At 42.3% G+C, this 24,556-nt stretch overlaps 1 protein-coding gene across 1 annotated transcript in view; it reads left to right on the top strand.

Moving 5' to 3' along the window:
- Positions 1–24,556, top strand: part of arfgef2 (ADP-ribosylation factor guanine nucleotide-exchange factor 2 (brefeldin A-inhibited)) — a 30,470-nt gene that overhangs the window by 720 nt on the left and 5,194 nt on the right. The window contains exons 2-35 of the mRNA XM_086214016.1: positions 2,110–2,140; positions 2,462–2,585; positions 3,618–3,764; positions 5,724–5,903; positions 6,505–6,811; positions 6,891–7,052; positions 7,143–7,273; positions 7,390–7,523; positions 8,688–8,922; positions 9,023–9,122; positions 10,191–10,330; positions 10,449–10,557; positions 10,639–10,828; positions 10,931–11,042; positions 11,131–11,336; positions 11,482–11,566; positions 12,119–12,290; positions 12,373–12,524; positions 12,621–12,749; positions 15,272–15,430; positions 16,089–16,236; positions 18,229–18,325; positions 18,416–18,456; positions 18,531–18,700; positions 19,194–19,345; positions 20,171–20,343; positions 20,478–20,638; positions 20,733–20,863; positions 21,030–21,159; positions 21,273–21,408; positions 22,269–22,407; positions 22,669–22,726; positions 22,900–23,008; positions 23,647–23,786. Of these exons, the coding sequence (XP_086070142.1) occupies positions 2,110–2,140; positions 2,462–2,585; positions 3,618–3,764; positions 5,724–5,903; positions 6,505–6,811; positions 6,891–7,052; positions 7,143–7,273; positions 7,390–7,523; positions 8,688–8,922; positions 9,023–9,122; positions 10,191–10,330; positions 10,449–10,557; positions 10,639–10,828; positions 10,931–11,042; positions 11,131–11,336; positions 11,482–11,566; positions 12,119–12,290; positions 12,373–12,524; positions 12,621–12,749; positions 15,272–15,430; positions 16,089–16,236; positions 18,229–18,325; positions 18,416–18,456; positions 18,531–18,700; positions 19,194–19,345; positions 20,171–20,343; positions 20,478–20,638; positions 20,733–20,863; positions 21,030–21,159; positions 21,273–21,408; positions 22,269–22,407; positions 22,669–22,726; positions 22,900–23,008; positions 23,647–23,786 (4,790 nt within the window). The remainder of the gene's footprint in view (positions 1–2,109; positions 2,141–2,461; positions 2,586–3,617; positions 3,765–5,723; positions 5,904–6,504; positions 6,812–6,890; positions 7,053–7,142; positions 7,274–7,389; positions 7,524–8,687; positions 8,923–9,022; positions 9,123–10,190; positions 10,331–10,448; positions 10,558–10,638; positions 10,829–10,930; positions 11,043–11,130; positions 11,337–11,481; positions 11,567–12,118; positions 12,291–12,372; positions 12,525–12,620; positions 12,750–15,271; positions 15,431–16,088; positions 16,237–18,228; positions 18,326–18,415; positions 18,457–18,530; positions 18,701–19,193; positions 19,346–20,170; positions 20,344–20,477; positions 20,639–20,732; positions 20,864–21,029; positions 21,160–21,272; positions 21,409–22,268; positions 22,408–22,668; positions 22,727–22,899; positions 23,009–23,646; positions 23,787–24,556) is intronic.

Below are 24,556 nucleotides of genomic sequence, written 5' to 3'. Positions count from 1 at the left end.
AGGATCCTCTGACGACTGTGCCTTTCCATTCAAGATAATCACAGATACTGTTACACACACACACACACACACACACACACACACACACACACACACACACACACACAGTTGGCTGTTGGCTGTTTATATAGGCTCAAGCTGCCCTGCCCATTAGCGTGTAGTGCATCCTCTTCCTTTTTGTGGCTGCTGAAAAAACTGCAGATATCAAGGTGTGCAACAACATTGTGAACGTAACCTGGTAATGTTTTCATGATTTCATATTCTAGTAGTTAGACTGAATCATATTTCAGTATAGGAACTCATGTACATCTATGTAGGTTTTGCCTGATGTGTTGTTCGGTAACAGTATACACAACTGTGCAACTTTGATAAATATCATTCTAATATAGTGGAATAGAAATCTGACTGAGAAGATTTTGATGAAATTGATACTGACAGAATGTGGTGTTAGTAGACTTCTCGGGTGGTTCAAAGCAAATTATACTTTCAGCTCTATTTTAATATGTTCAGTAAATTATGTAGTAATATTGCAATATCTAGTGCTGAAATCCTATCATAACCCATGTATTGTATTCGGTTGTGATCCATCTTGGTTGTTGGGTTAGTTTTTGTTGGTTTTGCTGATGCCAGGGGAATGTAACATTTGAGGACTTAACTAAACTTGCGTTTTGTGTCACATTGACTACCTACCTGGTAAGTATGAACAGCTGAACATTCCCATGACCACAAACTCCTTCTGTCTCTGTTCAAATATCGAGGCGGCGCCTCGTTTCATCTCCTGCATCCATGTTTAATGAAGCCTGCACTGTAATGGGATCTTGGTTGTTGATGGCTGTTTTTCAGTGAAATCTCAGCGATTAGCCAGGTGATGAAGTAAGAATTATTATATTATAAGCATAATGTCTGGATGTTACGGAGAAGTTCGCGTCTTTAGAATGTGAAATAAACGATGCCACATCCTCTTCAACCCCATAGTCACCATTAATTTTTTTTTTTTAGGTCAACATTTATCTGACTGTATCCTTGCGATACCATGTTAAATCTGAGTTTAAATGTTTTCACTATGAATAAAATATGTTATTTCTATTGGCAGATATTTCTTTATAGTATCAGCTCGATATTCTATACAGTAAATAAAATTTATGTTTTCAGATCGTGATTTGTGTTTACATAGGAGGTTCAGTATTTATAAAATGTGAATATCACACAAACTATTAGCGAAGTCAGTTGTAAAATAGCGTACATTAGCAAAAACTCCCAATATTGTGCATCCCCAGTATTCACGAGCACTAATTTGTTTGATCTGGCCGAGTGCATGAACACACCCTTGCTCACTTAAAGTATGTCCAGCTTTGAGATGAAAAACGATGACAAATTAGAAGCATGATGGAGGGAGAGGAGCTTAAATAGGAGATGAGACTCCATGTCTGAAAGAGGCCGTTCAGTTGACAAGAGTGTAAATCGCACCTTTCATCATGACACGGCTTTTTAGAACAAAGCTGACTGCAGAAAAGGTACCTTGAATGTGCTGCTTGATTTTCAAATTCAGTGTGTATGTGTGGAGCGGCATTTGGATGATATTTGCCGGAGATACCTAGTTGACCTTATTAGAAATAAGAGTCTGTTTTAACTTGAAGCTTGCTCAGTGGGCTTCAGGGGACTTGGACCAAAAATATCACTTGTCTCCGAATTAACTTTAAGGCAAAATTACAACACAGCCTCCTGCAGTCAGAGTTGACTCAGATCTGCAGGGTTTTCCCTGACCGTAGTTGCTATGGGGAGGTGTAACAACTCAAATTTCTCACTGTACTGTCGGATATCGTCAAGAATAATAATAAGAGAACGAGTCAAAACGGAGAAATAAATCATCATGTTTTGTGTGCTTGAATGATACAGAATGTATTGCTGCTCCTCAGTGGAACCGAGTCACTGGAGCTGATCAGTTTCTCTCCTTCCTTTTTTTATTTCGCATGCATGAAGAGATGTTACGGTTATAAACACTCTCCTCACAGGAGTGGAAAACTTATGGACATTTCTTGGTGTAAAAGAATTTTAAAAAAGAAAAAAAAAGTGTGATTGACATGTGACTTCCTGTGTCTCCCCTCCCAGATGAAATCAAGGCTGAACTTGAGAAACAAAAGTAAGTGTGCTCATGCATGGAAATCCTCTCTCCCTTGAACTAATGAATAACAGTAAATCAAAGTTGTTTTATGTGTGTCGTGGTGGGAGGTGAGGTTTACCCTGAAGCTGTGTGCGGTAACTATTCTGCTCACACTCATTTGACGATGAGGTGATTTTTATGAGCAGCATTTCAAAGAGCCTACAGCTAATACATCTGCTGCTGTAATAAGCTGGTACAAATATGCTAGTACGCTTTTTTGAAGGCTTCCATGTCCTGACTGTGAACATTAAAATGTACTTCATTCATAGTGAGCGGCTGTCTTATCTCTCATCCCTGTAGAGATGGCACAGTGGTCCCACCCAGAGCCAACTACATCGAGGCTGACAAATACGTGCTGCCCTTCGAGTTGGCCTGTCAGTCCAGGTCCCCCCGGATAGTTAGCACTTCCTTGGACTGTCTGCAGGTTAATATTTACACACACACACACACACACACACACACACACACACACACACACACACACACACACACACTGTGACCTCTTTTTCCATTTCGCAGCATTTCTGTTTGTATTATGCACCCGAGAGGGGGAGGGATGACATCTCGCCGCACCTGTTTCACATGTTGGACGCACACCTTGAACAATCGCTGTACATTCCGCACACACCCATGCACACACGGTTGCTCGTAACTTGCTGAAGATAGATAAAATGATACATCTCTCAAAAAGTGAATTTTGCCTCCCATGTGCTCAAAAATAGGAGTCTTAAGCTCAATATGAGAGTTGTTTTTTGCTTTTTGTTTTGGTCCTTTGGGCATCACTCCTTTGTTTGTCCACAATGAAGAAAGAGCCATCCATGTATATTTAGCTTGAAGCTAACAGCTTAAAAAAAAAAGGCTACAGCAACAACAAAAAAAGAAATGATAGTAAAACAGCACAAAAATGTCAGTTTACAAACTATCAAGTCCATCTCCCAGAATAATCCACATCTTCATTATCCAGCATGTACTCAGTAATCCACAAACAACCAATTCTCATGCTTATTCACTGTCATGCCGAACGGGAATTTTCTAGTAAGTTTGTTTTCCCTCCCTACATCAAGAACAATGCCCACAGCTTATTGAAAATTTTGGAATGTATTTTTTTTCAACTTTAGCTCGCATAAAAGAAACGTCACAACACACTATAAACACATGTGCTGGGCTTTTTCAAAATGGCAGTGTTGCATGGATTGAATTGGATAAATAGCAATTTAAAAAACAATCGTTTACAAAAAATAAAGCCATTTCTGCAGCATTTGTGCAGTACTTTGGTGGTCATAAAGGGGTGTGTTCATGAGGCGTTGACTGAGAGGGCCGACCCAAACATCTGTTGGGCCCCAATGAGTTTCTGTCAATGTTCTGCTTCGAATTAAAGTTTTAATAATAATTAGAATGACACAAACACACAAGCGCCACTCCACTTTAACCTGTGCACTCTCTCTCTCCATGGCAGAAACTGATCGCCTATGGCCACATAACAGGCAATGCCCCTGACAGCAGAACCCCGGGGAAGCGGCTCATCGACCGACTGGTGGAAACCATTTGCAACTGTTTCCAGGGCCCGCAGACTGACGAAGGGGTCCAGCTTCAGATCATCAAGGTACGTCCGCTGCTTCACCCTCCATCCTACATCTTCCAGCTATTGATTACTCATGTGTTGAATGCTCCTTTACACTTTGATGGAATAAATTTTGTTTTTTTTAATTCTAAATAAAGCTCACCAACTCAGAGTGCTGTTTTATTTTTGAAAATTTATTTTAAATGTCAATCAATTAAAACTCTCTCTTCCACCTCAACTGGCAGATGGCTGCCTACCTATAGTCCCAGGGGCTACTTTTTATTTCTGCCTGTCAAAAGGCAGAAGTATAGTTTTCTGTCGCTGCTATCGCTCATTAAGAAATTGCCATTAAGAAATTGCCAGTTTTCTTGAAATAACTTACAGAGTGTGTTTCTAGACCTACTTCATCTGTGTCAGGAGATAACTTTGCTTGTGATTTGCTGCTACGTACCCTACCAGACAAAGTTTGGACACACCTTAACATTTAATGTTTTTTCTTTATTTTCATCACTTTTTACATTGTAGGTTCTCACTGAAGATATCAACACTGTAAATGAACACATGGAATTATGCAGTTAGCAACAAGTGTGGAATAATTCAAAAGACGGTTTATATTTTAATTTCTTCAAAATAGCCACCCTTTGCTTTCAGTACTGCTTCGCACACTCTTGGCATTCCCTCGATGAGCTTCATGAGGTTGTCACCCAGAATGTTTTCCAACATTCTTGAAGGAGTTCCCAGAGATGCTTAGCACTTGTTGACCCTTTTGCCTTCACTCTGCGATCCATCTCATCCCAAACCATCTGGATTGGGTTTAGGTCATCTGGCGCAGCACTCCGTCACTCTCCTTCGTGGTCAAATAACCCTTACACTGCCGGGAGGTGTGTTTTGGCTCGTTGTCCTGTTGAAAAGTAAACGATGGTCCAACTAAACTCAAACCAGGTGGGATGGCGTGTCGCTGCAGGATGCTGTGGTAGCCATGCTGGTTCAGTGAGCCTTCAATTTTGATTAAATCCCCAACAGGGTCACCAGCAAAGCACCCACACCCACACCTCCTCTTTCATGCATCACGGTGGGAACCATGAAGAGACCATCCATTCACCTTTTCTGTGTCGTACAATGACACGGCAGGTGGAACCAAAGATCTCAAATGTGGACTCATCAGACCGAAGCACAGATTTCCACCGGTCTGATGTCCATTTCTTGTGTTTCTTAATCCAAACAAAATCTTGTTACACAATACACAGCTTGTTACTTTTCCTTAGTTGTGGTTTCTGCACAACACAACTGATGGTCCCAACCTCATTAAGAAGGCAAGAAATTCCACAAATGAACCCTGACAAGGCAAACCTGTGAAGTGAAAACCATTTCAAGTGACTACATCATATAGCTCATTGAGAGAAGGCCAAGGGTTTGCAGCGCTGTCAACAAAGCAAAGGGTGGCTCGTAGTGTAAATAAAATCAATCGGACTTCATGAATCTATTAGCCCGAAAAAAAAAAAACGGAAAGATCAGTTAAAATATCCACCATTTTCACAATCTGTTGGGGAGGTTTCATCTTAACTGAAGGTTTTCATTTTCACACTTCCTCCTCAGTAACACATTATTGCACACTTCCTGCTTATGTTTGTACAGCAGGTATGATTCATACCTGTGAATACAATGCAAACACTGGCTGGTTGTAAAGGGCAAAGTCTCTTGTTATTGGTAGGACACACACGCTTATCACTGTTGAAGAAAGAATTATGGGAGAGATTATCAACATTGAAGGAGACCTGAATGTCAGCGTGGTCATCTCATAAAGAGTTTGAGCTCAAGTTGATGTTTAAACCAATCAAACTAGTGTACAGTGGATATAAAGCAACGGAATATGAGAGCTGTAGGTCTTGAACAGAAGGGAAGTCAGTCGTGTGGTGATTCAGCATGATGCTGCGTCTTCTAATCAAGACATCCTGTTTGATGAATCTTTGCCCCCCCCCCCTTTTTTTTGTTCTGCCCCAGGCTCTCCTAACAGCAGTGACCTCCCCTCATATCGAGATTCACGAAGGCACCATTCTCCTCACCGTGAGAACCTGCTACAACATCTACCTGGCCAGCCGCAACCTCATCAACCAGACCACCGCTAAAGCCACGCTCACGCAGATGCTCAACGTTATCTTCACTCGCATGGAAAACCAAGCTGTTAGTCTGGTTCATCGTTGTTTCCATCCTGCATGTCATCTGTTCATAGAGCCAATGTGTAAAAATGTTAAATATATCTAAAAATATCTTCATGAGCTCAAGACACCTATTTGTGAACATGTGAATGGGAAGATACTTTGTTTTTTGATTGATTTAAATTGATTGAGTTCTTTCTAATTTAAGTGATGGGGGAAGAAAATATTCCCCATTAAAAGATGCAAATCACGTGATTCTCTGACTGTACAAAAGTAAAAACCAGATCGGGAGCAGTTGTTAAGGATGTGGTTATATGTGCTGCCCTATGACCGGAAACATGACCTCATGTGCTTCCATATTAGCCTCACTTAAATAAGTAGTTATGTTTCAGTGTTTGCAGCTTGTTTTTATTCCTTGAAGTCTAGCTCATGAGTACAGTTAGATGGTTATTGATGTGGGAGGGTGTCCTCAGTCCCTAGTCCTAATCCCACTTTCCACTGGATCTCATTGGAATAGCTGAACTAATCTGACGTGTGGGCTGTTACTTCGGATGTTTAGTGGATCATCAGTCTTTTAAGTGTGACATCTGCAGTTTCTTCTATAAAAGCATCTGTGTCCTCCACAGGCTCTGGAGGCCCAGGAGCAAGAGAAGGACCGGCTGCGTCTCCCCCAGCAGAACCCATCTCCAATCCCAGGTAGTCGAAGGTCTGGCTCCCCCCGATCTGATCGGACGCCCACCCCAGAGCCCCAAAATTCCCCGTCCCCTGCAGCAAGTACTCCAGACCTCGCTAGTACCAACACCACCAGGTCCACGCCGCCTCCCCCAGACCTGGACCAAGACAGAGTGCCAGACACACCATCAGTGAATGGAGAGTCTGAGGGCAGCAATGCTCCCACGAACGGAGGAGCAGAACCAGTCACACCATCGACAGGTACGTGACACCTCCAGCTTTCACTGTGAATGTAAAGTTTCAGCTGATATTTGAAGCATGAAATCTTTGTCTCCACCAGATTCAGTTTTTGAAGAAGAAGGTGGAGAAACTCCTCCTGTGGAATCCCAGAAAGCTGAAGAGGGGGACAAAGTAGAGACTGATACAAGTCCTGCAGAGGCCGCAGCGATGACTGAGGGTGACGAGGGCGAGCAGACACCTCCTCAGATTCATGCTGGCCCAGGTCACAACACAAAATTCAGTTTGTGTCTCTGTCCGTCATCTCAACGTCACTGGCCATGATTGAAAATGCTCAACTGTTCGTCTCCTTCAGGAGCAGGCGACCACCTGGCCCATTCTGTTCCTGAGCCGACTCAAGTGGTCCCCCCCAGAGTCAGAGCAGAGGGTCAGCAGATGAACGGCATCATTGAAGACCGCTCCTCAGTTTCTTCTGCAGATATGCTGGTCAGAAATAACTTTTATTAGTTTAATGAATTACAGCGTGAATACTTAGTCTTATTCACTTTTTTTTGTAAATGCTATTTATGTCCATGTTGTCTGACTTTCTTCCTGTGTGTCAGGATGCTGAGGCCCTGCAGGGATCCCACAGTGCCTCCCGCTTCTCTCACATCCTGCAGAAAGATGCATTTCTAGTGTTTCGCTCATTGTGCAAACTTTCTATGAAGCCCCTTGCAGATGGACCACCTGATCCAAAGTGAGTGAGCGGGACTCCAGTCAGACTTATTTAAGATATTTGTACTTCTCCAACATCCAGACATGCTGATATCTGGAGTCTTTTCATAAGATTATTATGCAGCCTTCTGAATACTTGGCCTGGTATGTTTTTTCTCTTTTATTTGGTAACTTCTTTTTAAATTTTTTTTAAATTTAAATCACGTCACAGTGTTCCAAAATAAATCGACCTGCCCTGTGCTTACGTGCAGTCTCCCTAGGTTAATGTGCCCTTTTCCAACCTGGAGTGGGCCTGTCCTCTCCTGTTACTGAAACACGACACAGGCCAACCAGTGTGGATCGGCCACAGTAAACTGAGCCCAGAGAGAAGCTCAAAAAGAAGTCTGACCATGATTAAACCCCATCATCCCCCTGTGTCTGTTCTCTCTTTAGAATCATCGACACCCGTAGGACATGAGTTTCTCCCTACATACCTATTAACCCTCAAGAAGTGCTGCATTGCTACTCATAATCAATATGATAATCCACTTTTCTTGCTTTAACCTTTCAATTAACTTCAGCCTTCTTAGTACTCTCAAATAATTCATTCACTGTCAGTTTTATAACATTTCAATTCCAAGTATCTTTCCCGAGTACTTATTTCCATTTTGGCTAAATATCCGAACTCTTAATTTCTCACTATACACAAAGATACCACCCTGGTGCATCAATACAAATTTACCAGTTTTTTTTCCTCTCTCAATGACAAAAAAAATTGTGGATGCTCTCCACACAGACTGTATCAGTTCTTAAGGGAAAATAGATGAAAATGCATCAATCAGCTGGAAAAACAGTAAAAACTAACAATTGTAACAATATTCTGTAAATACAGTTTTGTATATTATGATGTAATATAGTGTAATGTAATGAAATATGATAGAATAATTTGATAATACAATGTAATGGTAATGGGATCAGCAATTTGGGTGAAAATGGAACAGAAATGTCCTCTTGGAAGAAGAACTTATCGATGTTGACTAGACAGTGTATCCTAGACAGGCTGTACTTGGCATTAGCACAGCCCAGACTTAAAAAAAAAAAAAAGAAAAAAAGAGAAAACCTTGAAGGGAACAATGTGCGTGTGACGCATGAGGTTTAAAGGTCTTTGAGTGTTTCTTCTGTTTAACTGACTTCATGTCCTCAACAGGTCCCACGAGCTGCGCTCCAAGATTGTCTCCCTCCAGCTGCTGCTGTCTGTGCTGCAGGGTGCAGGGCCGGTGTTTCGCACCCACGAGATGTTCGTCAACGCCATCAAACAGTATCTTTGCGTGGCACTGTCTAAAAATGGCGTCTCCTCTGTGCCTGAGGTCTTTGAGCTCTCACTGGCGATCTTCCTCACCCTTCTCTCCCACTTCAAGGTGCATCTGAAGATGCAGATAGAGGTACAAAACTCTAACGAACAGAAAGCGTCAGTTAGACTGATGGAGACATTTCTGATGCTTAAAACTAAACTCGTATTTCTCCTCATCCACCTTCCCTCAGGTTTTCTTTCGGGAGATTTTTCTGAACATCCTTGAGACGTCAACCAGCTCCTTTGAGCACAAATGGATGGTTATCCAGACACTAACACGCATCTGCGCAGGTACCCAATAAATTAATACTCAAGAATATATATGGAAAAAAAAACTTTTAAAAATGTTTTCAGGTGTTTTTTTGCTCTGGGATTCAGTAACAAATATATCACCCTTTCATGCTGAATTTTCTTCTCTCAGCTGCACTAGAATGGGCCCACTTATGTTATTTAAGATAGTAGTGATGCGTTTTGTCAGGAAGTTTTCAAATCAAATTCATTATCATCAGTGTGGTGTGATTCTGGGGAAATTCTCCATCTCAAATAAACCTCAGCATGAACTCAAGAAACAGCAGAAATCATGCTTATAACCATCATTAAAAACTTACAGAAAACATCTAAACATTTATGGTGAAACTGTTCAGCTCAGTGTCACAACAACTTGTCCCCCAGTATCCCCCCAGGTTGTTGTTGTTGTTTTTTTTTTTTTAATTTCTCATCCGTCATATTGGAAGACCTCAAACACACGGGATAATTATCACAAAGCAAATTTCCGAGACGCTGCAGCCAGTGCAGTCCTCTTGTGGTTGTCAGACAGGATATCTTCCAGTCTTCTGGTCAAGACCAATATCAGCCTCCCATCTTGTACTGATTAATACTTGGACTATTTGCAGCACTCAGAGGGAAATAACACAATAGAGGATCTCGCACTGGGCTGAAATGAAAGTAAAGATAAATGTGCTAAATAACACATTTTTAATAAAATGAAGCCTATTCTTATTTTAAAAGAAGAATTTTGAAGTCTTACTAGTTGTTATTGGAGCATTAAACCAACGATATTTTGATCGATCTAGTTTTTGATATTTCATGAAGAGATTTGAGCAAAACAGGGCAGATATAAATATCAGCTATCTGACTGGTTCCGATTAATAAAAAAAAAAAGACAGACATCTTCCGATAAAGATGACAGTATGGCAATATTATCGCCCGTCCCTAGGAATCAAAATTTGATAGTCGAACAATGCTGAATCAAAATGTCGGAAGTCAAATGCGTGTGTATATTTAGAATCATAACTGCCCAATAGAAAACGTTCCTCTTTTCAATTATCTACTAATGTGATGACATTCTCTTCTCCCCAGATGCCCAGTGTGTGGTTGACATCTATGTCAACTACGACTGCGACTTAAATGCCGCTAACATCTTTGAGCGTCTTGTCAACGATCTGTCTAAGATCGCTCAGGGCAGGAGTGGTCAGGAGCTCGGGATGACTCCTCTGCAGGTGCGAGTCTCTCCAATGCTGAATTTAATGTCTAACCGCAGAGGACGAGTTTTAGGTGTGTGTGTGTGTGTCTGTCTGTCTTTATAAATACACGTGTGTGGTTCGATGACATCCACAGGAGCTGAGCCTACGTAAGAAGGGTTTGGAGTGCTTGGTGTCAATCCTCAAATGTATGGTGGAATGGAGCAAAGACATGTATGTCAATCCCAACCTTCAAGCTAACCTGGGTAAGTCTCCAGTGTGTGAGCCGTACATTGTAAACACAGCCGAGAGGAAACTCTAAATGTACATTCTGTGTGTGTGCGCAGGCCAGGAGCATCCATCTGATAATGAAGGATCAGAGTTGAAGCTTCCAGAGCAGCTGGCAGGACGTCGTGACAGCATCAGCTCGCTGGACTCCACCGTCTCCTCCAGTGTTGCGGCATCCCAGGCCGACCACCCAGAGCAGTACGAGGTTATTAAACAGCAAAAGGACATCATTGAGCATGGCATCGAACTGTGAGTCTGTTTTCACCGGAATTCAGGAGGGTTGCATACTGTCTATGTCTGAAATGTTCATGTTGAATTTGTAACTGATGAGTTCCTCTGTGCTCTCTTCAGCTTCAACAAGAAACCCAAACGAGGTATCCAGTACCTGCAGGACCAGGGCATGCTGGGTCCCTCAGCTGAGGACATCGCCCAGTTCCTTCATCAGGAGGACAGACTGGACACGGTGAGAGGTTGCACTCACTGTTTCTCCAACAGTTAAAGATTGCAACGTAAACTCTCATCAGTGACCACCCTACGCCTGCTTTTCACAGACCCAGGTGGGCGAGTACCTGGGTGAGAACATCAAGTTCAATAAAGAAGTGATGTACTGCTACGTGGATCAGCTGGACTTCTGTGGACGTGATTTTGTCTCGGCGCTCAGAGCGTTCCTGGAAGGCTTCCGGCTGCCTGGGGAGGCCCAAAAGATCGACAGGTTGATGGAGAAATTTGCTGCTCGCTACCTGGAGTGCAATCAGGGGTAAAGCTCGTCTTGACTGCTCTCGGTTATCTTATCATCTTCAGTCACAAGAGTTTAGCTAACTGTCACTCTGGTGTGTGTGTGTGTGTGTGTGTGTGTGTGTGTGTGTGTGTGTGTGTGTGTGTGTGTGTGTGTCCTGTTGCAGACAAACTCTATTTGCCAGTGCTGACACTGCTTATGTGCTGGCTTACTCCATCATTATGCTCACCACAGACCTGCACAGTCCTCAGGTGAGAACGGTGGATACTTATGACCTCCTTGTCACAATAAAGATGACACTGTTTTACGTCTGTGTGGGATATTAAGGTGCCCTTTTGCCCCTTAAGGCTCTAAACGAGTCAAAAAACTTCCAACTTATGTGACTTGGGTTGAAAATATAGGACACACCTCTTTTTAATGATTCTTAGGATGACAAAGTCAACATCCCGAGATAAAATCTGTTGCTTTTTTTCACTCCATGAAGATTAATGAGTGGACAGCACAGGCCTACATCTGTCATCATGGCTCTGTTGCTGCTGCTGGACCAGATTAATTCACTTTTGGCACCTGAAATCAAAAATAATAAGAAAAATTGAAATATATGTATTTAATGATACATAAAGAAAACCTGCTGAAAGAAAACTGTGATTGATTTTGGTGTGTGTGTGTGTGTGCGCACGCTTGTTTGTGTGTGCGCGCATGTGTGTGTGTGTGTGTATTTTTAATTTCCTGTACCTGAGACTCAGTTCCTTCTCCTCCTGGGTATTGACGCAGCCGTCTTTCATTGCTCATCATTTATTTAGGTGAAGAACAAAATGACAAAGGAGCAGTACATCAAGATGAATCGAGGTATTAACGACAGTAAGGACCTGCCTGAAGAGTATCTATCTTCCATTTACGATGAGATCGCAGGCAAGAAGATCGCCATGAAGGAGAGCAAAGAGTTTTCAATCACCCCCAAATCCACCAAGCAGAGTGAGTGTGAGCTGTTACATGGTGTCCTCTGAGACGGCCTCCCTCCTTCCCCTGACACGGTTTTCTGTTGTCCTCCCTCCAGATGTAGCCAGCGAGAAGCAACGTCGCCTGCTCTACAACATGGAGATGGAGCAGATGGCCAAGACCGCTAAAGCTTTGATGGAGGCCGTCAGCCACGCTCAGGCCCCATTCTTCAGCGCTACCCACCTGGAACACGTCCGACCCATGTTCAAGGTATGTGAACTGTTAATTGGAAGATTCAAAGATAACGGGGTGTTGTTTGGTAGGAGAAGATTAATTAATAAGACCTTCCCAACGTCTGTGTTCCAGCTGGCGTGGACCCCCTTGCTGGCAGCATTCAGTGTTGGCCTGCAGGACTGTGATGACCCAGAAGTGGCCTCATTGTGTCTAGAGGGCATTCGATGTGCCATCAGGATTGCTTGCATCTTTAGCATGCAGGTATGGCAACACTACAGTGATACGCAGTATTGGCTCCATCATTTGTCATGATATTCGTAACAAAACTTGAATGATGAAAATACAGGGTTAATAATGAAGACTCAGGTAGGCCACCATTGTCTTACAATGAGACGAAGAAAAAATTTCTAGAACTTTCCAACTGAATCGGCGCCACCGTTCTCCATGACGCTTATACTACAGCTACCGAAAAATTGCACTCAAAATCAAGATGCTACACTCAGATGATGTTTTGACGACACTGCTCACGTCATTCCAGTGTGCGGTTAAACGTGACGCATCAGAAAAAGTATTTGCAGGTAGATGGGCAACTCCTCGCCTCATTGCATTGGGAACAAGATTAATCAGCCTTTTTTTTAAGCAAGTCTGCAAACCCTGATTGTACGTGGGTGTGTTTAGCGGAAAAATGGTGTCCTTTATCACACACTCAACTCAGGAACATGAATTCTCATGTGAATCAAACGTTCACTGTTCCATTCGAAATAAGAAACTGATTTCTTCTCCGTATCATTTGACTTCTGTTATGTCTCATTAGTCTAGGCTGTTGTCTTGTCTATGAGCGTTAACACTAATTTTTATTATTTCGCAAATGATTTTCAAGGATGATTGCGAGACTATAAAAAACAGTCAAACCCGTTCACTTCATTTCTCTGATCATGTTTGTGGAAGTGATTTCGAAAGTCACTACCATATGCAGCAGAATTATGTTACAGTAAATCTCAAGTTGAAATGTTTCTATCCTAAAAGTTTTCAGACACCCCATGCATTTGTAAAATACTATATCAACAATCACTCTTTGGTCTTTAAGTAAAATTTCTTTTAATACAGTCAAAGCCAAAATACCAAACAATACAAAAAATTGACTGATTGCATAAATATACATAAGAAGTTTTGAAGTTATTGGGTCTTTTTGGTACCAGTGATCCGCTAATGAAGGTCGTGCTTTTTATTAAAAGACACAATTTTTGTTGCTGTCTGTATAAAGCCAGGACATTTGAAAGTTCTTCAGAGACAAAAATGGCTAAAACAAGGAACACGCCTGAAGATACGGTTTCTCAGCCAGGAAGGGTACAGCTGCTGCCAGATAGCCAGGAAGTGCAGATGCAGTCCGTCAGCAGTTGGATTCACTCTGAAGAAATACAGACGAACCAACAGCCTGGAAGACAAACCAAGAGCTGGGCGTCTTAGGGTTTCTTCAGCAAGAAATGACTGCATCCTGATCCGCGTGTGCAGGGAAAACCACCAAATGACATCACAGGAGCTTCAGCTGCAGTGGTCGGAGCAAACTGTCATCCAGTGTTTCACCTGCACTGTACATGGCTGACTTTCAGATCATGGCTTAAGGTCCCACAAGACTGTCAAGAAGCCCCCGATCAATGAGAGACAGAGGTTAGCCAGGCATCCTTGGGCCCAAGCACACAAGAACTAGAAAGCTGGGAATCGGAAGAAGAGCCAGTGGTCAGATGAGTCAAGTTTCCAGCTCTAGCTTCCTCCTGCTAATGTGAGGGTATGCAGAAGGCCGGGCGAAGCATTATCTCCAGCATGTACGGGACCTTCTGTCAAGCTTGGTGGAGTAAGTATCATGGTTTGGGGATTCATGAGTGCTCCTGGTGTTGGTCATCTCTCTGTCTGTGATGGCACATTGAACACCAAGTATTGCGCCATTCTCGAAACCCACATGCTCCCTTCTGCACTCTTCCGTCGAGGGCAAAACTGGATGTTGCTACAGGATAATGCCCCTTGCCACACATTCAGGGCCAGTAGAACTTGGCTGCAGGAGCACAGTATCCAGGTCTTAGAGTGGCCAGCTCAATCCCCGGACATGAACCCCATTGAAAGTCTTTGGTGGATTGTCAAGGTCTTTTTTCAAAGCATAAACCGAAGAATTAAAAGCATTGATTTAAGAAGAATGGGACAAGACTACCCCTCAAAAGTGTGAAAGGCTTACAGGGGAACATGCCAGGCTGGATTAAAGCTCTACGGTGCGCTAATAGCAGGACTACTAAATATTAATTTGATGATGTGATGGTTTATTTTTTGTTCAGTTTTGAACGCATTCTCTGTTATTTGTTGACTTTGATGCCGACAATGTTGAGAACTGACATATTCAAACTGTCAAGAATTAAGTTTTGTTAGTTTTCATTTAACAAAAAACAAAAAAATATTCTTTATATTTGTCTGTCTGTCTAATGCAGCCACACATTTTTCCACAAATATTTCATGATAATATTTGAGATTGTGTAAAATTTAAGGGTGTCTGAAAACTTCATTCTGCCAGTTTATATATTAATAAGACTGTATATATATTAATAAGATGGATTCGTCGACTAGTGAAGTCACAGCACCCTCATCTGTTTAAACCAAGCACCTAAAAAGACGGGCGAGCTCAGCTCGGTTTGCAGAAAGAGCCTTGATATCTGTCCATTTAATTGTTTCACGACTTAGTGTTTGAAACAGGGTGAGTGTGTGACTCTGCACTGACTGGTTTCCTGGCCTGTGTGCAGCTGGAACGCGATGCATATGTCCAAGCTCTGGCCAGATTCACCCTGCTGACCGCCAGTTCCAGCATCACGGAGATGAAGCAGAAGAACATCGACACCATCAAGACCTTGATCACTGTGGCCCACACTGATGGAAACTACCTGGGCAACTCCTGGCATGAGGTGACCCCCCCCCCCCCCCCCAAGATTTATAAATCTCCTCTTCAATGAGATTTACACACTCTCAGAAAACAACTTCCTCTGTAAATGAATGATAGAATACTGATAACCTGCACGTCTAACTGCATAACTCTCCCAGATTACTAGACATATTTGTTTTGTTTTTATCAACTTTCTCAATTTTGGAAAAGGTCTCTATTTCTACAGAAATATTGGAAGATCTAGAATTATCTTGGGAGCTGCAAGAAATAGAGGAGATATATTTATTGACTGCAAAAACCTTACTAAAACAGCCTATTTTTCAAAATTACCTTATTTTATGACTGGTATTGTATTGGAAGGGGAAATAAAGGATGTTTTCACTGTGCTAAAACCAACATCTAATAAAACCAGTGTCTCTGAAAGCTGTAAAAAGCAACATCACTTTTTCCCTGGGGCTATCTGTGGAAAAAAGTGCAGGAAGCATCATAAATAAGTCAATCTCAGAGGTGGGAGCTTCTTCTATTGGCACTCTCAGACACTTGATAAATATATAGGGCCTGCTAGATAATATTCTCACCACCACCACCCAGGGCAAACGCTTCAGAGTTTAATCATAAAAGATGAGAGGCTATTTTTCATCCAGCTGGACTGAAATGTTATTTGTGGTTTATGTCTGTAGATCCTGAGGTGCATCAGTCAGCTGGAGCTCGCTCAGTTGATCGGCACAGGGGTGAAGACACGCTACATATCAGGGGTGATCCGGGACAAAGAGGCTGGCATCAGGGGCTTACCCCCCGGGACAGAGGAGTTCATGCCCCTGGGATTAGGTAGTAAAAACACACACACACACACACACACACACACACACAGTATGGGGAAAAGTCTTGGAGTGATATTTCGAATAATTAACAGACGCCATGAAAATAACAAAGCCTTGTATATGTTATTAATCTGAACCATAGAGCACCCCTATTAACTCATTAACTATACCACACGGACAATTGCTTTTATTTATTGCCAGACATACTCACTCGTTCAAGTGTGTTTTGATCTACCCTTGAAGAATCTTACACACACTTACCAGACAGACAGACAGATTACTTTATTAATCCCTTTAGGATGTTCCGCCAGGGAAATTGCAATCTCCTACACATTCAGAGCACTGTTGCCATAAAGGTAAAAAGAATAGACGTAAATAGAACTGTATAGAAAAATAGAAAAGAAAAGAAAACAAAGACTATATACCTATACCTATATATATATATATATATCTATATACTGTGTATATATATCTATATACTGTGTATATATATCTATATACTGTGTATATATATCTATATACTGTGTATATAGATATATATACTGTGTATATATATCTATATACTGTGTATATAGATATATATACTGTGTATATAGATATATATACTGTGTATATAGATATGTATATATATACACACAGTGTATATATATATATATATATACTGTATGTATACCAGGAAACCTGGTGTATGTGCATAGTAGCAGGAATGATAATAATTATAATATTAATTGTTATTATTATAGCAATAATAATGATGGTATAATATGATATAGCTGTTAAAGGAAATTACTGAGGCTTTAACAAATATAGTATCGTCAACTTCACCCAAAAATTGTATTTTGTATTTCAAGTACTCAGAAGTAACTTTTTTGCCTGATAAAGATGTTTTCTTTCTTTTCTGCATCACTTTTCTATGACTCCTGAGTGCAAATAGAGCCAGCCACATATATTTAGCTTGAAGCTAAAGGCTACTTAGGGGGGAAGAAAAAAAAAAGAAGCTATTCCACATCTTCTTTATGCTGTTGTATGCTCAATAATCCACGGAGTTTTTGATTTGAGGGAGATTCTATTCACAACACATCCAGTGTGGCGCTACCATGAACAGATGTGGGGGAGCACGAGCAAGTCGGTTAAAGTGAATGTGCTAGCTTGTCGCGCCTTGCGCTACCGTGATCAAATGCTAAATCGGCTGCATTCTGGAGTCAAAATAAAATAATGTAGGAGGTGTGAACTCAAGATACCATACTATGCTATGTACCATACTGTTACTAATTACTGACAAATAGGTGTTTGTTCCTTTAAATTGCAGAACAAGCCAGTGAGCTCAGGCTGAGAGCCATAAAGTTGAAAAGCTAGAGAAGTATTGAAACATGGACTAAAACTAGAATGTTTTGTTTTAGCAGACAATAAAGAAAAAGAAAAAAAAGGATAGAATCACATCAGCCTCATCTTTTAAACATCTTTTCCCAATGTTATCTCTTCCTTTATTATTAAGACATGGTTAGTTGCTCTCAGCTCCACCTGACATCGCATGCTCTCTTGCCCTGACCCCACTTGCCAGTGAAACACGGAAATGTCACAGTGAACAGAATTCATCGAGGCATGTAAGGGTTTGTAGAAACAATAAATGGTATTAAAGCAGTATGGCTGCCACGGGAGGTTGGCAACAGTGGACCAAAAACAACCATATTGAAAACTTGTTAAGTTTCATAGGATGTTGTTTTGTGGTTCTTGAGTTGTAGTGCACATGAAAAGTGAGCAACATCTGTTAAAAAAAAGGGGGGGGGGGGGGCGGCAGCCTTTTTATATTGTTCGAAAAAAAACATTTTCTTTATTTCCTCCCGTCTCGTATAACATCACACGCACATTCTGACCTTGCCGTGATACTAAGAAAGGCACATGCATTGTGTGTGTGTGTGTGTGTGTGTGTGTGTGTGTGTGTGTGTGTGTGTGTGTGTGTGTGTGTGTGTGTGTGTGTGTGTGTGTGTGTGTTTTGCAGGAAACCTGGTGGGCAGTCAGGACAAGAGACAGATGGCTCATATCCAGGAGTCGGTGGGAGAGACCAGCTCTCAGAGTGTGGTCGTGGCTGTGGACAGGTGACGTGTTCAGCATTAATTAAAGCATTCATCTGCCTTTTCTGATTCCAAAGTCACATTCACTAAAACGGGTTTGACATTTCTTTGCAGGATCTTCACCGGCTCCACAAGATTAGATGGAAACGCAATAGGTGAGTAGGTTATTCCCTCCTCTCCCTTGCGTCCCCATGTTCTGTTGTTATTTATAAGTTCCATTTCTCTACAGTGGACTTTGTGCGGTGGCTGTGTGCGGTGTCCATGGACGAGTTGGCCTCCACCCACCAGCCGAGGATGTTCAGCCTGCAGAAGATTGTTGAAATCTCCTATTACAACATGAACCGCATCAGGCTGCAGTGGTCTCGAATCTGGCAGGTTATAGGAGACCACTTCAACAAGGTCAGTGGATCAGAGGTTCTCCTGGAGGTGGTCCTACTCTCTGCTCTGGAAGTCATGAAATATTTTATATATTTTCTTTATATAGCCAGATATAGAAGAGCAAGCTCTCCCACCCCCAAAAGAGGAGCGAAACAAAGTCAACTCAAACATATTGTATACGCAGATGGAAAGTTTATTTTTATTTGTATTCGTTTCTCAAAAAGGCAGAAATCATTTTGAATGTGACATAAAAGATGTGCACTATGATGAATCCAAACAGCTCTAAGGTTTGCAGCCAACTTCTCAGTTCACTGTCCTTGTTTCTAGACGAACTGATCAGTTAAACCCTCATGAACTTGAATCCAGGACACTCACCTCAAAAACAACATGCCTATTGTTAGAAAATCTTGAGTGTATTGAATGCCTGACTGAGTGCCAGTAGATGATGTGTGTGTGTGTGTGTGTGTGTATGTGTGTGTGTGTGTGTGTGTGTGTGTGTGTGTGTATTTTATAGGTGGGCTGTAACCCCAATGAGGATGTAGCCATCTTTGCGGTGGACTCACTGAGGCAGCTCTCCATGAAGTTCTTGGAGAAAGGAGAACTCGCCAATTTCCGCTTCCAGAAGGACTTCCTGCGGCCTTTTGAGCACATCATGAAGAAGAACAGGTAGAGAATATTGTAATATGGCCGTGTAACAGAGAGAAAATATTTTCTCACGCCCACAGATTATATTTAGTGAAACAAATGTGTTATGCAGTATTAAGACAAGTGGTGTGGTGCAGGGTTGTCCCAAACTAGGACACCACATAGTCAGATCTGTTTGGTCGAGTCTTGCCTTTGGTGGATTGATGGTTTTCGTTTATTACTCCATGACCCATTTTCTCATTTGTGACATTTGCTCTCAGTTTTACCACACCAGACAAAAGAGCTGAAATAAAATGAATAAATGATGAATAAATAAAACTGGTTAAATTCGTCATTGGATGATTCCCAGTTTGACCTACTTAAGTAGAAGCGTGTCCCTTCTGACTACTTCCATATTTGTTTACATTTCGAGCCTCGTCACGCAAATGATGGAGACCAACAGCTGGAGTAGCTCAGTTCACAGCTGCCCCTTCATCTAAAACCCTCCAAGACTCCTTGGTTCACGTACTTGTGCTCCTTCCTCGCCACTGTCTCCCTCCTCCTCCTCCTCCACTCTCAGGCACTCCTTGCTGATTCACTGAAGCTAAAGCTAAGCCATCCCCTGGCTAGTGTGCAGGTCGCCTTTCACCACAGTAACTTTACTTCTTTCACCAGTGCAGCGTTTCACGGACGGGATAAAAACATGGTAGACTCACTAGCGGTTTATTAAGTGCCGCTGCAGTTTTTCATGCCATTGCACACCTCAATTCCCAGATTGGCAGTTCAATGAAGGAGTCGTAGTAGCTAGTGTAGAATTTCTATGTATTCTAATGGAGTCTGTTTATTTGATACCCATGGCCGTACCAGGTCTCCCACGATCAGAGACATGGTAATCAGGTGTGTGGCTCAGATGGTTAACTCGCAGGCAGCCAACATCCGTTCAGGTTGGAAGAATATCTTCTCAGTGTTCCACCAGGCAGCGTCCGACCATGATGAGACCATAGTGGAGCTGGCCTTCCAGACCACCGGCCACATCGTCAGTGAGTATGACCGCAGCTCACTCCCTCTAAAAGAGTGCCAGCATCAATCACAGGAGACATTCAGTCGAAGTACAAATCAAATAGCATCTTACTCACTGCTGTTCTCTCACTCCTCTCTATCACTCTCCCGTCAGTGAACACCTTCCAGGAGCACTTTGCTGCTGCCATTGATTCGTTCCAGGATGCTGTCAAGTGCCTGTCAGAGTTTGTATGTAACGCAGCTTTTCCTGACACCAGCATGGAGGCTATCAGACTTATCCGTCACTGCGCTAAATACGTGTCTGACCGGCCACAGGTGAGTTGAGATGGAGCTGGTGTTATAAAATGACATGACAGCGACAAAAAAAAAGGTAACATTATTAATTCCAAATGTATTTCTTTCTGCCCAGGCTCTGAGAGAATACACCAGTGATGACATGAATGTTGCCCCAGGTGATCGGGTATGGGTCCGAGGCTGGTTCCCCATCCTATTTGAACTTTCTTGTATCATCAACCGATGCAAGTTGGATGTGCGGACCAGGTCCGTAAATCAGCAATGCAGCATCAAACTAACCATTTGAACAGAACTGCATCACAAAACTGCACCCCTTATTTTAGTCAGATGAAAAGATATCTTATAACATGAGACCAGTGGATGATGTTTGCTGAGGCCTGATGACAGAACTGTTTGTCGTTGCTCCTGACAGAGGTCTTACAGTCATGTTCGAGATCATGAAAAGTTACGGCCACACCTTTGAGAAACACTGGTGGCACGACCTCTTCAGAATCGTCTTCCGCATCTTTGACAACATGAAGCTCCCTGAGCAGCAGACAGAGGTCAGAGGTCACCAATGGCGTACTGTCACGCCACTTATATCTTTTTCTTAAAAAGAAATAGTGCTTCGTTTCATGTATCTTTCCTGACATTTGCTCGCGCTGGACTCTTCCAGAAAACGGAGTGGATGACGACGACATGCAACCACGCCCTGTATGCCATCTGTGATGTGTTCACTCAGTTTTATGAGCCCCTCAGTGAAATCCTGCTAGCAGACATTTTCACACAGCTACAGTGGTGTGTCAGGCAAGGTGGGTGCTGCTGAAAAGTCATGGAGACGGCTGAAAACACCACACTACTGGTAACCAGCAGGGCAGCTTCACGATAGATTATAATAACTAGCATTTTCATGGCGGTGCTGTACTGAGGGAGTTAGTTTTTAGTCTGACATATCTGTAGAAATATGACTCTGGTTGAGAGGAGAGCTTTTCTTTAATTTCTTTTTAACCATGAAAAATGATCATCTTCTCCTTTGTATCTCCAGATGAGATGTTCTTAAATGTTGCTTATTCATTTTCCAGTGGTGTAGCAGGACAATAAATTCCACTTAATTTCCATACAGTTCTCCACAAATTAGACATGGAATATTAGCACCATCAGTCTTCCCATCCTGGATTCCAAATATCAGAGTTAGATTGAAGCGACTGACATATACAGTATATTAAAATTCATAATCCTGCCTGGGGTTGTACAAGGCAATATGATCAAGAAATATTACATATCGGTTGTAAGCCTCGACTTGTGACCACCTGTTTATGATCAATTTGAATTTTTCAGTACTATATATGGAGTAATTCCCTCAAGAGATATGACCGTGACCTTTGACCACCAAAATATTCTTATTTCATGCTTGTGTCCTCATGGATCTTTGAGACACATTTCAAGAGATTCCCTAAAGTTGTCCCAGAGATTTTGAATGGAGAAAAAATGAGAGATGGACAGCTCGAAAACATGAAAATGGCTCAGCTCAGACAGCTTTTTTAGAACATGCCCTCATGTAGCAGTATTACAATCCCAACCGTCAGAGGCTGTAACAGGATTCATTGTTGATAGATTTCATCCTTGACGCCTCAGGAGGTTTGATGAAATTCTGATTCTGTTTTTCTTGCAGACAACGAGCAGCTGGCTCGCTCTGGGACCAACTGCTTGGAGAATCTGGTGATTTTGAACGGCGAGAAGTTCAGCCCCCAAGTCTGGAACATCACCTGCTCCTGTATGCTGGAGATCTTCCAAAACACCAGCCCTCAAGTGTATGTAAACCCTATCTACTATCCTTTGAATCAGAGATCAAGTCGGTTCAGTTTCAGTTCAATTCAAATGTTTGCATACATGTCGTCATGACATTTCTGGTGATTAAAAAAACTCAGTTCTCTAGACAATGAACCTCAGAGGAGAGTTAAATGAAATTAAAGCTAATCTACTTAAAGGTTATCAGGCTTTTATAGCTTTACAGAATGTTTATTTTCACAACACTTCATTCCCAATCTGCCATTGTTTGTCTTTCACATCAGTTTGTTGACTTGGCGACCGGCTGGACAGGAGGAAGAAGCTGCTGACGCAAAGCATTTTGTAAGACAATAAACACACTTAGACATTAGAATTTGTAGCCAACAGCAGATCAGAAGATGCTTGACATCTGGTCTAGAATATTACAAGACATTTTTGGGCAATCTCCGAATACCTTTCAACTGAATCTGAAGAAGTAAGACTGAGCTGTGAATATTGGTGGCTTTTGTTTCCAGGATGCAGATTTTGACAGCCAGTCCCAGAGCAGCTATGACAGAGCGCTGTCTGAACGAGGACACAGCCAAATGTCCAGCGACGACACCTGGAAGGGCAAGTCCAATGCTAGTGAGTACACAGCTAACACACACACACACACACACACACACACACACACACACACACACACACACACACACACACAGGTTCACACTTGTAAGTAACAATTTGCAATTCCAGTTAAACTAGAAATGACACATCATGGTTGGGTCTGTCAGCGATGTGCACCTGTCAGTGACCCTTGACCACCAACATATTATCACTCCATCTGGAGTGGATGTTTGTGCCACATAGAGGAAGTGTAGTTAAGGGAATCTGAGATCCATCCATTTTCTACTGCTTACCTGTTAAGGGTCGCAGGGGGCTGGAGCCTATCCCAGCAGCTTTCAGGCGAGAGCCGGGGTACAACCTGGACAGGTCACCAGTCCATCACAGGACTGTATGAATAATAATGAGACTCCTATTATGTCCCTTTTTTTTTTTTTTTTTTTTTAAACCCTTATTTATTCAGGAGGTTTTCACTCAGAGCATTACTCTTTTGCAGGAGTGGCCTGATCACATTCCCAAAGTAAGACATTCACACCTGTAAGGTGTCTAGTCCATCCACAGTCTGATCTTCTGCCACTGAGCAGCTCCACTGCAGCAATAGGATACAAAAACCTTTTCTGCATAAGTTTCTTGACACCTCCCGTATTTCTGTGCTGCAGGAGTTTCAGACCAGAAGCTGTTTGCTGGGCTGCTGATTAAATGTGTGGTGCAGCTTGAGCTCATACAGACCATAGACAACATTGTCTTCTACCCAGCGACCAGTAAGAAAGAGGATGCCGAGAACATGGCTGCCGCTCAGGTAAGTCATAACTTCTCTAAAGTACAGAGTACTCATTCATCTGAATGATATGAGGATGTGCTCATGTTTTGATCAAATGCCACGCTAAGGCTACATTCACACACTAGACTCTGGCGACCTGAATCACCCCCCCCCCCACAAACATATAATTTAATGAATCAGATACAGATCTTTTTTTTTTTTTTCTGTAAATGCATCCTTATTCTGAATAAGCAGACTGCCTGTCTTGTATTTCAACGCGCATTTACGTCATTCTAGATCGACATTCCTCATCATTATTCACAGGCGGGATGGGAGGAGTAACACAAACAAATATGGCAGACACACCTCTGCACTGAATTAACCGCCATTGCTCCACAAAGAGCCTTAACTCCAGTATACATTTTCCCTTTTGTCATTCCTCTCTTACCCAGTATTTGTCTCAACATTTGCCTGTTTCTACCACACAGTAATTTAAAAATGAAAGCTTAAATGCTCACATCTGTGGCCTCCGTGTACCTTTTTAATTCCATATACGGAGTGCTGCATGTGATGACATGTTCTTCAGCGCATGCAAGTAACTTCCATACCGGGGGCAGTTCACACTACATTCAGATGTAGGTCACTGATTACAATGATGTGAGCAGCCACACAAAAAAACTGGGACCCGTCCAGAAAATCCAAATTGAGCATCAAGACCTGCAGTGTGAATGTAGCTTCAGACCTGCTATGAAGATCTGTCCTGATATGATCGCGTCACCAGAGAGAGAGACAGTGACAGAAGTCGATGG

Source organism: Aulostomus chinensis, chromosome 9 (genome assembly GCF_037954235.1).
Source record: "Aulostomus chinensis isolate RoL2024-O1b breed Wild chromosome 9, RoL_Achi_v1.0, whole genome shotgun sequence".
Classification (NCBI taxonomy): domain Eukaryota; kingdom Metazoa; phylum Chordata; class Actinopteri; order Syngnathiformes; family Aulostomidae; genus Aulostomus; species Aulostomus chinensis.
Note: the sequence above shows the minus strand (reverse complement) of the source record. Positions and strands in the feature narration are given on the sequence as shown.